The sequence below is a fragment of the Pholcus phalangioides genome, unplaced genomic scaffold (assembly GCF_987345545.1).
Source record: "Pholcus phalangioides strain wild (caught in Gottingen) unplaced genomic scaffold, Ppha-v1.0 ptg000002l_1, whole genome shotgun sequence".
In the NCBI taxonomy this organism is placed as follows: Eukaryota; Metazoa; Arthropoda; class Arachnida; order Araneae; family Pholcidae; genus Pholcus; species Pholcus phalangioides.
The window spans coordinates 15,861,054-15,874,265 of NW_028301595.1; the positions used below are offsets into that span (position 1 = coordinate 15,861,054).

At 35.1% G+C, this 13,212-nt stretch overlaps 1 protein-coding gene across 6 annotated transcripts in view; it reads left to right on the forward strand.

Moving 5' to 3' along the window:
- Positions 1 to 13,212, forward strand: part of LOC149089472 (uncharacterized) — a 58,144-nt gene that overhangs the window by 27,111 nt on the left and 17,821 nt on the right. For 4 of the 6 annotated variants that reach the window (XM_089238846.1, XM_089238837.1, XM_089238853.1 and 1 more), the window contains exons 14-16: positions 3,954 to 4,016; positions 5,309 to 5,479; positions 11,995 to 12,057. In XM_089238846.1, coding sequence (XP_089094972.1) covers positions 3,954 to 4,016; positions 5,309 to 5,479; positions 11,995 to 12,057 — 297 coding nt within the window. The remainder of the gene's footprint in view (positions 1 to 3,953; positions 4,017 to 5,308; positions 5,480 to 11,994; positions 12,058 to 13,212) is intronic. The other 2 variants (XM_089238871.1, XM_089238880.1) reach the window with 1 other exon arrangement.

Genomic DNA, 13,212 nt, shown 5'->3' on the forward strand with positions numbered 1-13,212 from the left:
GCTGGGAAATGTCCTCTCTATATAATATATAAATGGGAAAAAGCACAGAAGTGCCAAAAGCCATGGGATATTTCTTCACTTTTTTTTTTTCGCCGGGTAAAAGGAGGGGCCCACACGATATTAACAGGTATCCCATGACTATAGGCACTTCAGCACTGAAGTCATGGGATACCTCTTAATATCGTGTGGGACCTCCTTTCACTTGGCGAAGTGCAGTAATATTAAGAGGTATCTCATGATTTTTGGCTCTTCAGTGTAAATAAACATTAGATATCGAAGTCAAATGATGTATGTTTATTTTATTGGCACCGATTATTGGTCGAGACACGTCAACAATGGTGGAAACCCACGAAAACATTTTTCTTAATGCTATACTTACTTTTATTTTCTTTTTATATGTTTCTATTATAGAACCATTTTCTGTGGTAAGCGTGAGTAGTGATTGTTGTTTCTCATCTATTGGCGGCAGAAGTGGACTTTACGAAAATGTCCATACTAGTGTCGATGAGAAATGAAAGCTTGCTTAATGGGTCTGCGATGGACTCCCTTGTTGCCCTCGGTTGTTAGCTTGGTTCTTTCCCAAATAGAAACTACATGGTTGCACACATGGACATAGGAATCAAATTCACTGTGATACCAGCAGAGATTGTTTCAAAACCGCGCTGAGTTTGAACTTTTGTGGCGGTTTCAATTGTGCGGATGTTGTGGGTTTCATTTTTTTTTCCAAGATCGGCAAAGCACATTGACTTGCAATGTCAATGTCTCTATTTTTACTGTTAGTTGTTGCATGTCAAGTTGCTGTGGGTGGTCAAGATTTGGTGAAATATTCTGTACTTCTGCCTTTCCGTTGATGCTGTTGATCTTGTCAGCCATCTCATAACTTTTTCCAAAGTTTCTGAACTTTGTGGAGAGGATTGTTTGAACTTGATATGGTAAGCGTTGTATCCGTAGACTTCGAAGTAATTCATCGTTGAGATGGCCATTGGATAGATCCCACATTTATCGGAGTAATGCAGAAGGCTGACGATTGCGCAGCTCGACTTCATACATCAAATGTTGCAAGCATCGTTCATCTGGTTTAGCAAATTCAGCATCTTTTTAGTGCATCATACATGTTTTCTGCTGGCGGATTCATGATGAGGTCACTCACATGTGTCAACACACTTGTATCCAGAGGCACCGACATGAAGAAAACATTGTGGAGCTGAAATTCTTGGTCATTTGTATATATGGGACTTGAGCAGAGAGGACAGGTGCATTGCACTGTTTATATATTATTAAGGAGCTCAACCCCCTTACAAAATTTATTTATTGGGGGAGGGGGGCTCAAATGACCTCAGTCCCTGGGTTCCGGTGTCTATGCTTGTATCCATGGCTGTAATAACTGTGTGGTATTCAGTGGCATCAGCAGTGATTCCACTTGCCAGGAACTGAGAATCCAATTGTTTGAACCATAGATGTGGTTGCTTGACCCAAAACAGAACTTTGATAGCAACCCGAAAAAATTTCCGTTGGTTGTTTGGTTGGATTGGACATCATTGGTTGCTCGGTTGGATTGGACATTGTTAGTTGCCGGGTCTAGTCACCAATTTTAGTTTCACAAAACAACATAAAATAAATAACGAGAAATTTATTCATACGAAAGAAAGTACAACCTTGTTGAGTGCTGGCAGAATGACAGCTGATTTCTTTTCTTCCCAAAAAGTGTGTGCTTTCTGTTGATGACTGCAGCACCACGGGATATAATTTTTTGGATCATAGAGAAATAATTATGAAAGTGAATGATCAAGTTGATCTTGATGACTGTGATAGTGATCAAGATGAACCAATGGCAAATATAATAATGTACATTGAGGCAGAACAGTTTCGCAATGTCTCATGTGGTTAGAATCTCGGCCTAACACTGATCCGCTTCAAATGTTAATGTTGAAATGATTATGGGATGAGGCTGCAAAATGTTGTATAAGCAAGTTGAAGCAATTAAAGATAAAATCATTTTTTTTGAATGGTTTGACGCCATTATTTATCATGCACGTATGTATTTGTTTTACTATTTTTTTTATTTTACCATTTTATTTTTTTCTTTTGTGATACACTGATTCTTTTCATTTAATTTTCGGAAGAAGTTGACAAAATTTTATTATAAGGTTTTTGTTGCTGAATTTCAATTTATTCCTTTGCGTTATTGAAATAGCTTTGAAATTGATTTTCCGAACTTTTCACTTTTCCAAATAGTCTTCAGTCCTGGTGTGTTTGGATAATTGATGTTCTACTGTATACTCAATATATATGTGTGTGTATATACATATTGTTAATGAACAAAAACTTACCGATTAAACTACGAAAATGCCTGATTAAGGTATAAGCATGGTCCATCACACTATATGGATCAGAGACCTGGACCATAAACAAGAGAGACTCCAAACAATTGGAAGCGCATAAGCTGGACATTGAAAAGGTCAAATTCATTAGTACTAACACAAGTTGGAGAGTCACCAAATCCTTAAAAGGCTTAAATACAGATGCCTACACTGGTTGGGATGTGTTCTTTGTCATGGCGGATTGCTACAAGCTGTGATGGAAGGCAGGATTGAAGGAAAAAGATCCAGGATCACGTGGTTCTCAACGCTACTAAATGCTGCAGAATATACCAGCTATAACTAATTAAAGAACAAAGCCCAATGCAGAGATGAGTGGCAGCTGCTCAACATGGGGGCGAACCGGTCTTGGGACTGATGATATATATGTATATATATCACCTTATTTGTTCATTTCTATTGTAATTTTAACGGGGTGGGGCAGTTGCTCCAGATCCCCTCCAAATGACGAGCCTGAGTTCCAGGAAGAGAACTCGAATGCCTCTGTAGTAAATCGAACTACTGATCCTTCGCAAAAAAAAATATGCACGAATGCTGTACCAGCTGGTTATGTGTTGCTGCTGTGGTGGTCGAGTGGTTATAGTGACGGACTATGCTAGGATCCGGGTTCGAACCCCACGGTGGTGGTCGGCTGAAGTTGGTTTTCTGTGGTTCCCAACTTCAAGGTGCAAATGCGAGCCAATCTCCCTGTTAAAAAGTCTCGCCACAGAGAGCAACAGTCCTACAACGATAAATCATTCAATCATAACACTTCACTCATAGTTAGAAAAACTGGTGGCAGATGGCAGCACTACACATAACAAGCATTACAGAGAAACAAAAAACTTCACGTCAGGTTTCACTACTCGTACACGCACATGCCCGCATGTACCGATTCGTTGGGGGTTCCGCATGGGGGGGGGTGCATGTGTGGTGTAGCAGTAGTAGGTAGGGCCTCCAAAAAATGGCTCAGGGATCCATGATGTTCTTAAGTCAGCCACCTCGTTGGGCAATTTGCCTGTTGTGGCGTTGTATTTGTATTTATATTTGTTATCCATTAAGCTACAGAGGGAAAATGTTTCTCTTTATATGTCACCATATTTGGGGGGAGGGGGGTGTTAGAAGCTATCAGCAGAGTTGGGAGGCTGTCAGTGTAATATCTCATTCAGTGTATGGATAGGCTAAAAAGGGGAAGAAAATGCCAGTCCTCTGTAGTGTAATGGTAAAGTATATGTTGGTTTCGGAAAAAGGGTCGTTGGTTCAATTCCCTGCAGAAGCGCATGTGGGTTTTCTTCCTGGGACTCATCTTCACTCCGCTTTTTATATTGTACTTTGTACTAAAGGACTAGTTTGTAAAAATGTCGGTTCATAAGTTTGATGTTCATAACATCAAGAGTCGGCTGTATTTGGATTTGTGAGATGTAACAACATGTATATTTCATCTTAAGTTTTGTTCACAATTGTTTTTCAATTTTCTTTTTAACAACTTTCATACTCAAACTGTTTTAAATGTTGATTAAAATATTCATCTTAGTTTATTCATCTGCAATTAGTTTTTTATAACTGAAAGCTTTTCATAATGTATTCAATTTACAGAAGAAATGGAAACATCCGGCAAAGAGATTATGGAGAAGAAGGGTCTAATACAACAGCTTAGTTGTATGTTCTAGTTTTTACACTTTTAATTAGTGTTATTGCAGGAAAATTTATTTTTATACTAATGTAGGTGGTATTACATACACGTTGTTATCCAAACAAGAGATTTGCAAAATCGTTAACATTACAGTGTTGTTTTTGGGGTATTTTGGGATGCTGAAATACAACTAAAGACTAGGGTAGACTTTATTAGTGACATTATCAGTCAGAATATTAAGTAATACTATGCTGTCAGATGTTCAGGACATCCACTCTGCTGTTGCTCAGCTCCATTTCATAAACAATTAAAAAAAAAATTCCAGCTTGGAAATTGGAAATTTTCTTGCCTTGTGCAACTACACATATGGCCAGAACTATGTAGGGGGAAGCAGTTGTACAAAATTGACCTACAAGGTGAAGGGGGGCAAAAAAATTATCTCTTCGTCAAACAACATCCTCTTACCAACAATAATAATCCTGACTCCTAGTCCCTGCTGTAAGGGTTTAGAATGTTTTAATATTCTCTCAATGAAAGTAAAAAATTTCAGTTACTTTCTATTTGCTGTGTGATTTCTGATAATTTCACCAGGGCTGGACAAATCTCCTGAAATTCGTTTAAAAAACACATGCTGAAATCAATATTTTCATATACCAGCATCGGACATGTGATTGGGGAAAAAGACATGCTGGATCAAAATTTTTCCTTGCCGCTGGCAATTTTTCAGCTCTGAATTCTACTCTGATAATGTTTGCAACAATTGTGGGAGAATTATGTAGTTATTCTTTAACCTGTAGCATAGCATCCAATAAAAAAATTATTGGGCATTATGATGCAAAGCTAAGAAAGCCTGCGTAATTCCCATACAGTAGACTCTCATTAATCCGGCGACATATCTGACCAGATTGAGCTGGATTTCCAAAATTGCTGGGTTAATGGAAGCCCATTTAAATTATATAAATTTCTGTCACAGTCCAGTAACATTTTCCTCTTTTATGCTCGAAAAAAACCGGTCTAAAAACGCAGAGTTACTTTATGGACTGGAGTAGTGCAAGGCCGGATTATCAAGAGTCTATATATATATATATACACTTTATAATGTTAAACTTGAGCTTTGAACCAATTAAAAATACAAAATAAAAGTTTTGGACTTGTATCTGTGCTCATGAATGTAGATTATCTATACTATAGTTAGCTCTATTTTCATTTGTAGAATAATTTTTCTTTTTTTGAACTTATTAAATGCATTTAAAATAAGTTTTGCTTTCATCTTTTGGTGCTGAGCATTATATATTTTATTTCTTCACTTTTGCTTTAGCTGAAGTGAATAGGTTGGAATTAGAACTACAGCGGGTTGTAGAAGAAAACACGAAAAACGAAGTACCTCTTTCTATAAAATACAAAGAAAATGAAGAGCATCAGACGAATGGGGAAATAAAATCTTCAGATTATATCAACCATCTTCAAGCTGAAATCCAGCAGTTGAAAAGTATTAACATATATTTATTATTTATTATTTTTTTTGTAAATAGAAAATCAATTTTTGTGATAGTGATTTATATTCTGCAAGCTAACAGATAATGCAAGGAGGATGTCACACTCTGCTATCCATACGAAGGTTTCCTGATGCAAAGATGAATTCAGGAAAGATAGAAAATTCAACTTTTTCTTGCGGAGAATCGAACTCGTGTACTCTCACTTGCCCGGTCTAGGGGGCTCACTTGGAAGACAGTTGAATTTTCTTTCTTTTCTAAGTTCATCTTTGCATTGGCCAGCTGTTAAAAAACCTTTGTAACAGATAATGAATTTTTAAAATTGAAGTAAAGGAAATGTCAATCTGTGATTAAATTCTTTGCATGTCCATATGTTCAAGTTTTTTTTTAATTATCTTGTTCAAAAGAAGATTAAGAAACGTAAAAAATGAAAAACAATAAACGTGTATATATATATATATATATATATATATATATATTACAATTTCATAGATAAATGTGTAGTTGAGGAATTTAAAATGGGGTTTTTTTTTTTTCATTACAATGAGAAAAAGTGATGGCAATGGTGGCATGTAGTATTCTACACTGCTCAAAACAAGTAGGGGAGCAAGCAAAAAAGTGAAGAAAACCGTGCAGGACAGCCACGCATTGGCATACAATGGATAGTACACGCGTATCAATGCGCAATACAGAAAAAAAGACTTAAAAAAATTTGGAATTAAGCTTTAATTCTTTGAAAATATGGAAAAAACATGAAAAGATGATTTAGGGCAACAATTTGGTTACATGTAAACGATAAAAAAAAGTACTGTTTAGACATGATGCATGAGTTTTAATAGGGCGTGTGGTCTCCTCGAACAGTTAAGACTGCTGCACATCTGTTTGCCATGGATGCGATGAGGTTATTGATCAGACTTTATGGAATACTGTTCCACTCCTCAAGAAGTGCAATCTGCAAGTCTCGGACAGTAGCAGGCGGCCTTGGTCGCGCAGCAATGCGTCGTCCGAGCATGTCCCAAACATGGAATGGCCAGCGTGCTCTCCTGACCTGAATCCAATCGAGCATGTCCCAAACATGCTCGATTGGATTCAGGTCTGGAGAGCACGCTGGCCATTCCATACGCTGTATTGTTTCAGCTTCAAGCATGTTCTCCACCAGACGAGCTCTATGCGGTCGGGCATTATCATCCTGGAAAACAAAGGAATCTCCAATGGCTCCAGCGTAAGTGATGACATGAGGTCGCAGTATCTTGTCTGCATACCTTCGGGCCGTCAAAGTGCCATTCCGAATGATATGCAGGTCCGTACGTCCGCCTATGCTGATTCCACCCCATACTATCCAACCATCTCATCTGTATTGTGACCTTTCTGGAACGAATGTGGGGTTATTTCGAGTGCCCCTGTCCCTCCATAACAGAACACGTCGGGTGTCACACTCCAGACTTAATCGGGACTCGTCTGTAAACAGCACTTGGCTCCAATCATGTTGCTCCCAATCTTGATGTTCAGCAGCCCATCTTCTTCGGGCCACACGGTGGCGTGGGGTCAACGGAATGCAGACCATTGGCCTACGTGCATATAGCCCTCCCTCATGAATGAAGCAGATTACGTATTGTTTGGCTGGACACCCTTCGTCCTGTTGCCAAGAGCAACCGTATTTGCAGCTGCGTAGCATTCTTTGTTCTGTTTTGACAGGCTGTTAACCGTATATACCGGTCATCTGTTGCTGTAGTGGCGCGTGGCCGACCTTGCCCTGGTCGATGTCTAACATTTCCTGTTTCTTGAAATCGATTCCGCAGTCTTGCAACAACACTTCTGGCGACTCCAACAGCGTCCGCGACATTACGTTGTGTTTGCCTGGATTCCAGTCTGCCTATAACACGCCATGCCATGGATTCCGGTAAATCACGTTGTTGAGACATCCTCAAGTCACCTTGTCTCAAAAAAAAAATACTGCGCAATCGAATTTCACAGTTATGGCAGTAAAACAGACGTTTCTGCAACATCCCGATTTCTGCCCTTATCTCCTTTTTCTGGTTTTTGACGTCATGAACTTTGATTTGCATATGGAGTTTTCTTCCATTTCCTGCTAGGCTTTAAATTATGGATGATTATATGTTATTATATGTTACATTTTATGTTACTTATCGGTATACATCTTTGCGTAATTTTGTTAAAACCATGTGCTCCCCTAATTGTTTTGAGCAGTGTATTACATGTCACCATTGCCAAGTATCAGATATTTGCCATAACATATTTCTATCCATTGATTTACCATACCATAAAAATATTTGCCTTCTGATTATGCATTCAATATCTTATTAATATAGTGAGATAGCTTTTTCTCTCTCTCTCTCTCTCACACACACACATTCACTGCCAAGTTGTATCAAAAATATCTGTCCAGTCTCTGATCAAACACAGTCTCAAAACATGAAGATGTAAACCCCTGGCAACTTGGGCTTGACTTATTACTAGTTCTGCAGCAGAGTGAATTGAAAATGTGCATTAGGCATACAGATTGCAAATACAGTAAAACCATCCCTCTTTTGCTGACACCTGCAGGGGGAAAAAAAACATTCATAAAAGTAGGTTGACTAAAAAAATAAAAAGGAGAGGGTGTTCTCATTCAATCCTCTACAATGATACTTCATCTTGACATAAACATAATTTTAATAATATAAATTAGAGATTTTGTGTTAACTAAATTTACTTATTGTACTTCTGAATTAGCTGCAAGAGCTAACGCTTATATTTTGAGAAAATGTAAGCCATTTCTTTTTAACGGGAAAATTCATGGGAGAAATTATGAGATGAGAAATATTCAAACTTTAATGAATGATGAAAATAGTGTCTGTGACTGTATCTGAGTGTAACCGTTAAGCAGGGGTTCAAAATATATACTTTTAATAGGTTTTTTACCAGAGAAATATTATTTGACAGTGAAAAGGGGTGAAATTCAAGTTTATTAATTTTTTTTGGAAATACAGTAGAACCTCATTATAATAGACTCCACTATAACTGACTACTTATAATGGACAGCTAAAAAAATTTATAGAATTTTCATCTAATGAGTTTTAAACTTGTTTTAAGCATTGTTTAAAGCAAGAACTCATAAATTGTTTTAAATAAAGTATTTAAAAAAAGTATTAAATCATTTAAAAGTATTTCCAAACAAGCAGTTAAACATTGATCATAGGTTTGTCTTGCATAAGTATGGATGTGCTGCATGACTCGTACCACTCGCTATCTTGAAAAATTGAGATTAAGTGCAGTATATACGTACACATCTTTTTAAGTTCAACCTATGTTGAAGGCTGTTTTTTATTGGATACATGCTTTTTACAGTTAACCACTGTACTTTTATTGATGTACACCCTGTAGCATTACACCCTTATAAGAATTATTTGTTATAAGCCACAGACTCTTTCATTATAAAGGACAACCTTCAGTCTCTGTTAGTTCATTATAACGAGATTCTACTGTATATGTATTTCTTACAATAAAATACTGACTAGCTTTTTTCCTGAGATTTTTGAATATCTTGGTTTTACACAAACTTAATTTTTGACCGGAAGTTCCTAAGGTTCCCCCCTTTAATGACCTTTTATTTTTTTTTTAAATCGTAGAATTTGAAATTTCTGGTTGTTTTGATTTCAATCTAAATTTAAAAAAAATTTATCTAAGTTTTTTTTACTGCTTTTTTTAACCCTTTCACTTCCACTGAGACATATATGCCCTATGCAGGTTCTAAAATTTGTAGTGAAAAGAGGTTGAAATTTTTTTATTTTTTTTGAGCTAATTCAACCAATATTTGGTTTTCCTTTTATTAATTATTTTTTTTTCACCTTTTTAACATTTTTCTTTGTCAATTTTACCGAGAATTAATGCTGTGCTTTTTAACATTGCTGTTATAGATTGACTTATTGGTATTTTAAATCTTTTGTTTGTGAAAATCTTTGGTAGTGTGCTTGTGCATGTTTTATTGGGTGGCATGGATCTGTCTGCATATTGTAGGGGCTTTTGTTGGTCATACATGCATGTCAAGTTCATATGTTAGCATGATATGTTGTGCTAAAAAAATGTTATCCTTTTGTATATGGATTCATTTTTCGTCATCTAAAAACTCTATAAAATCAATATTCTAGATATATAATGCCCAGCATTTAATGTTTGTTTCTTGACTAGTTAGATGTAAAAGTCAAACTAGAAAGTCTTTTGAAGAGTTGGTTGAATTAGTTTGTTGAGTGAAAAATAGCAATTTAGATGGCTGGAAACAGGAATACCAAATTTTAATAGGACACAAATTAGCAAAATTAAAATGTGTTTCCTCGTAATTTTATGGCTTTGGTTGCAGTAGCTCTAATCAATTGAACTGTTATAACATCATTCCTTGAACCCTAAAGAATAGTTTAAATTTTATTTTGGCAACATTCAATGTACTATTTCTGTCCCCTCACAAAGCGATTTTAATCATAATATGGCCCTATATTTTTAATATTATATTGGCATCTTTTTTGCTTATTTTATTTCTGTAAGAAACAAAATTATGCATACTAGATTTGCTTGATGAAAAAAAATTCCCACGTGTTAATTTAAAAAGAAAAAAAGCTTTATTCTCAGGATAACATTTTTTTAATTTTTGGGGAAAACGCTTGGTTTGAATGGCCTGTGCATGTGCTTTTTTTGATTATCACCTCATTTGTCTCCTTGTCTTTGTGGTTGTGTTATTATTCCTATGTTATGTGTTACCCACAGACCAGAATTTTGAAGTAGAAAATTCACTGCAGTTTCTGGCTTGCACTGTAACCCTACTAAAAGGTAGTTTTGATTTTATTTATTTTTTTCGCTATAATTTTTGCTTGACTAATACATTCATGCTAATACAAAACATCTAGTATCACATTTGTTAGTTTAATTTGCATATAAGTTGGTGAGAGAGTGATACATATTGATTAATAATTGAATTCAAAGGTTTGTTTGGATTGTGGCTGGATCTTGAGAAATTCACCATTAAAAACATAAACCTTTAAGTAAATGCCCAATTAACTTGATATATGCCTTGAAGATAAGTTGTTCAACAAATTACATCCACACATGCAAACTTCTGGTATCATTTTAATTTGTTTGCATTGAGAATGATAATTTCATGTTTTCAATTGAATATGCAGTACAGAAATGGTATTGCCCTTTCTTTGGTCTCAGGGAATATTTTCTTTGACAATATTCACTTTAGTTATTCTTGAATACCATATTTCTCTACCTGATATTCCTCTGTAATTATCAAGCGGCATGCATATCTGAAATTTTAGGTCTAGATGTTTTGTATCTTTTTTTTACTGTTCATGTTTGAGAACATGGTTTAATGCTAAAAATTTTAACATGGTACTTTCAATTTTTGATTATTTTTGCTTTTCTTTCTTTCTCTCTAACATTTTCAATAACCCTAGAATACTAACTAAAATAAAAACTGATGAAAACTGCATGCTAACTGCCTATACATCTACATTTCTGAGACGTGGAGTTAGTATTATAGGGTTAAAATACAGATTTTATAAAAATTTACAGGAAATAATAAAGTAACATAAATCAAGTGGATTTCTGTCTTCAAAATTGTTTCTATTTTGATAAAATAAAACATGTTTAGAATGCAAGATGTTTAAGAAGCTCTTGTAAATAATATATAAAGTGATTTCATATAAAGTCATTGTAAATCGTATAAACAGGCCACCCCCCCCCCCCCCACCCTGGTGCTGTGGTGGCAGTTTCGTTTTTTTTTTGGCATTGCATGTGCCAGTCATCACTTTATTCATTAATTTTAATGCATGTTTCAGTGCAGTTGTGAACCCTATACTTTTTTTTTTTGCTCTAAAAAAAAAAACAAGCCTTATTGCCTAGCCAGAAAATGGTTGGTCACTTCTTAAAATTTCAGAAGAGACAGGGCAACAACTTTCTAATTGGAAGTTAGCGGTCAAGGGGACCGTATAAAGAATTTAAATTTTTTTTTCTTTTGTGACAATGTATTTTCTTTCTTACAACTGGTACAGGGTGATCTTGGAACACATTTTGAGCATTTTTTAAATTGTAATCGTACCTCTACGATGAAGGGTTAATGAGATAAAGGCCAAATTAAGACTTACAGGACACCCTATATATAATACACATTTGTACTTTCACATATTATCAAATAGCATTTACTTGCACCATTGCGGTTTTTTCAGAGATATTTTAGTATTTTGATTTTAATTGAAAATATTTGAAATTGTTATATAGAGTGTGAATCTACAAATTCTTCAAATGTAATGAAAGGAAGAAATAATACGTCAGTAGCTTCGAATTTAGATTTATTGGGAATTCCATTATACTATGAGCAGCCATAGGTGATACCTGAGATTTTTTTCAATGTATGAAGTTAGAAAAATGTCATAAATATTTGAATGTTTTTCTAATTTTTTCAAAAATTTTGGTATGGGGGAAGACATTTTGTGTTAATGAGACTTTGTTGTTTTAGAACTTTTGACTGAAGCTCGAGATAGTAAGAAAGCTATTGATGCTGAGCTGGTTTCTTTAAAGAGTAAGTCTAATATATAGTTTTTTTTTTTTTAATTTCAATTTTATATCATTCATGAACTATTTTATTTAGTACAGCTTTGTGTCTGAAAATTTTAAATTTTACGCCGACAATGTGAGCATAGCCTAATGAAACATAGAACACATGTAGCTGAAATCAAAACGATTTCTGTTTAGAAAAAATCAATATGTAGACATTTAAATACTTATTTAAAATTTAGGTGTCGCTGTAAAATCTTCTATATTTAGAACAACCTAAATTATTTTTTACATTTGTATATTCGATATGTGCAGGCTGTGAGGGTGTGTGCAGGGTCAGTGTCAGCAGGTATTGTGCAAATAATTTATGATCGCACTCTGTTTGATTTATGCAAAATTGTATTTATAAAGAAAAAAAAGAACATCTCTATATTTAGCAGGACTAGACAAATTGCAAAACAATCTAGGCGGCAGAAAATTTTTTTAGGTGCGAAACAAATTTTTATCCGAAGAAAAAAGTCCAAAATAATGCTTCTTTTGACTTTTTCCAGGCATAGTCACCCTTTTTCATGTTAGCAGATATGCTGCTATAAATTCCAAACATTTTCTGCTGCTCTCAGCCTGCAATTTAGTAACTACACAAAAAAAAGGTTAGGTGCCAATACCAATTTTTTGGTCGCCTGGGATTTGTCCAGCCCTAATACATAGTTTTTAGCCTTAGTACTTCTAGACTGAAGGGTTTGACAATTGCCAGTTCGTCATTGCGATTTAAAAATTCTGCATTGGCAACTAAAATTCTCAATGCATTAGTCATAAACTTGGCACAAAATTTTCTGGTTTTACAAAAGTGTTCTTTTAACATAGAAAGGGGAGTAATAAATCCTAGAAAAGTCAAAAAGTATTATTCAGGATCTTTTCCTTGAGCAATGAACCGGGGTTGGCAGATGTTTTTGACACACAACAGTTTTTGACTGTTGTGTCAACCTCAAATATTACTTTTAAATATAAAAATTCCCTTTGAAAACACACATGTAATGTTAAAGTCACTGGTATGCAAAAAAAAAAAAAAAAAAAAAAATGATGGTAAAATAATTTTTGGTTTTCTACAGAATTACACTGCTGGCCACCCAAATTGCAACACCAAGAAAGACAAGAGATATCGCAACAATATTTATTTTGT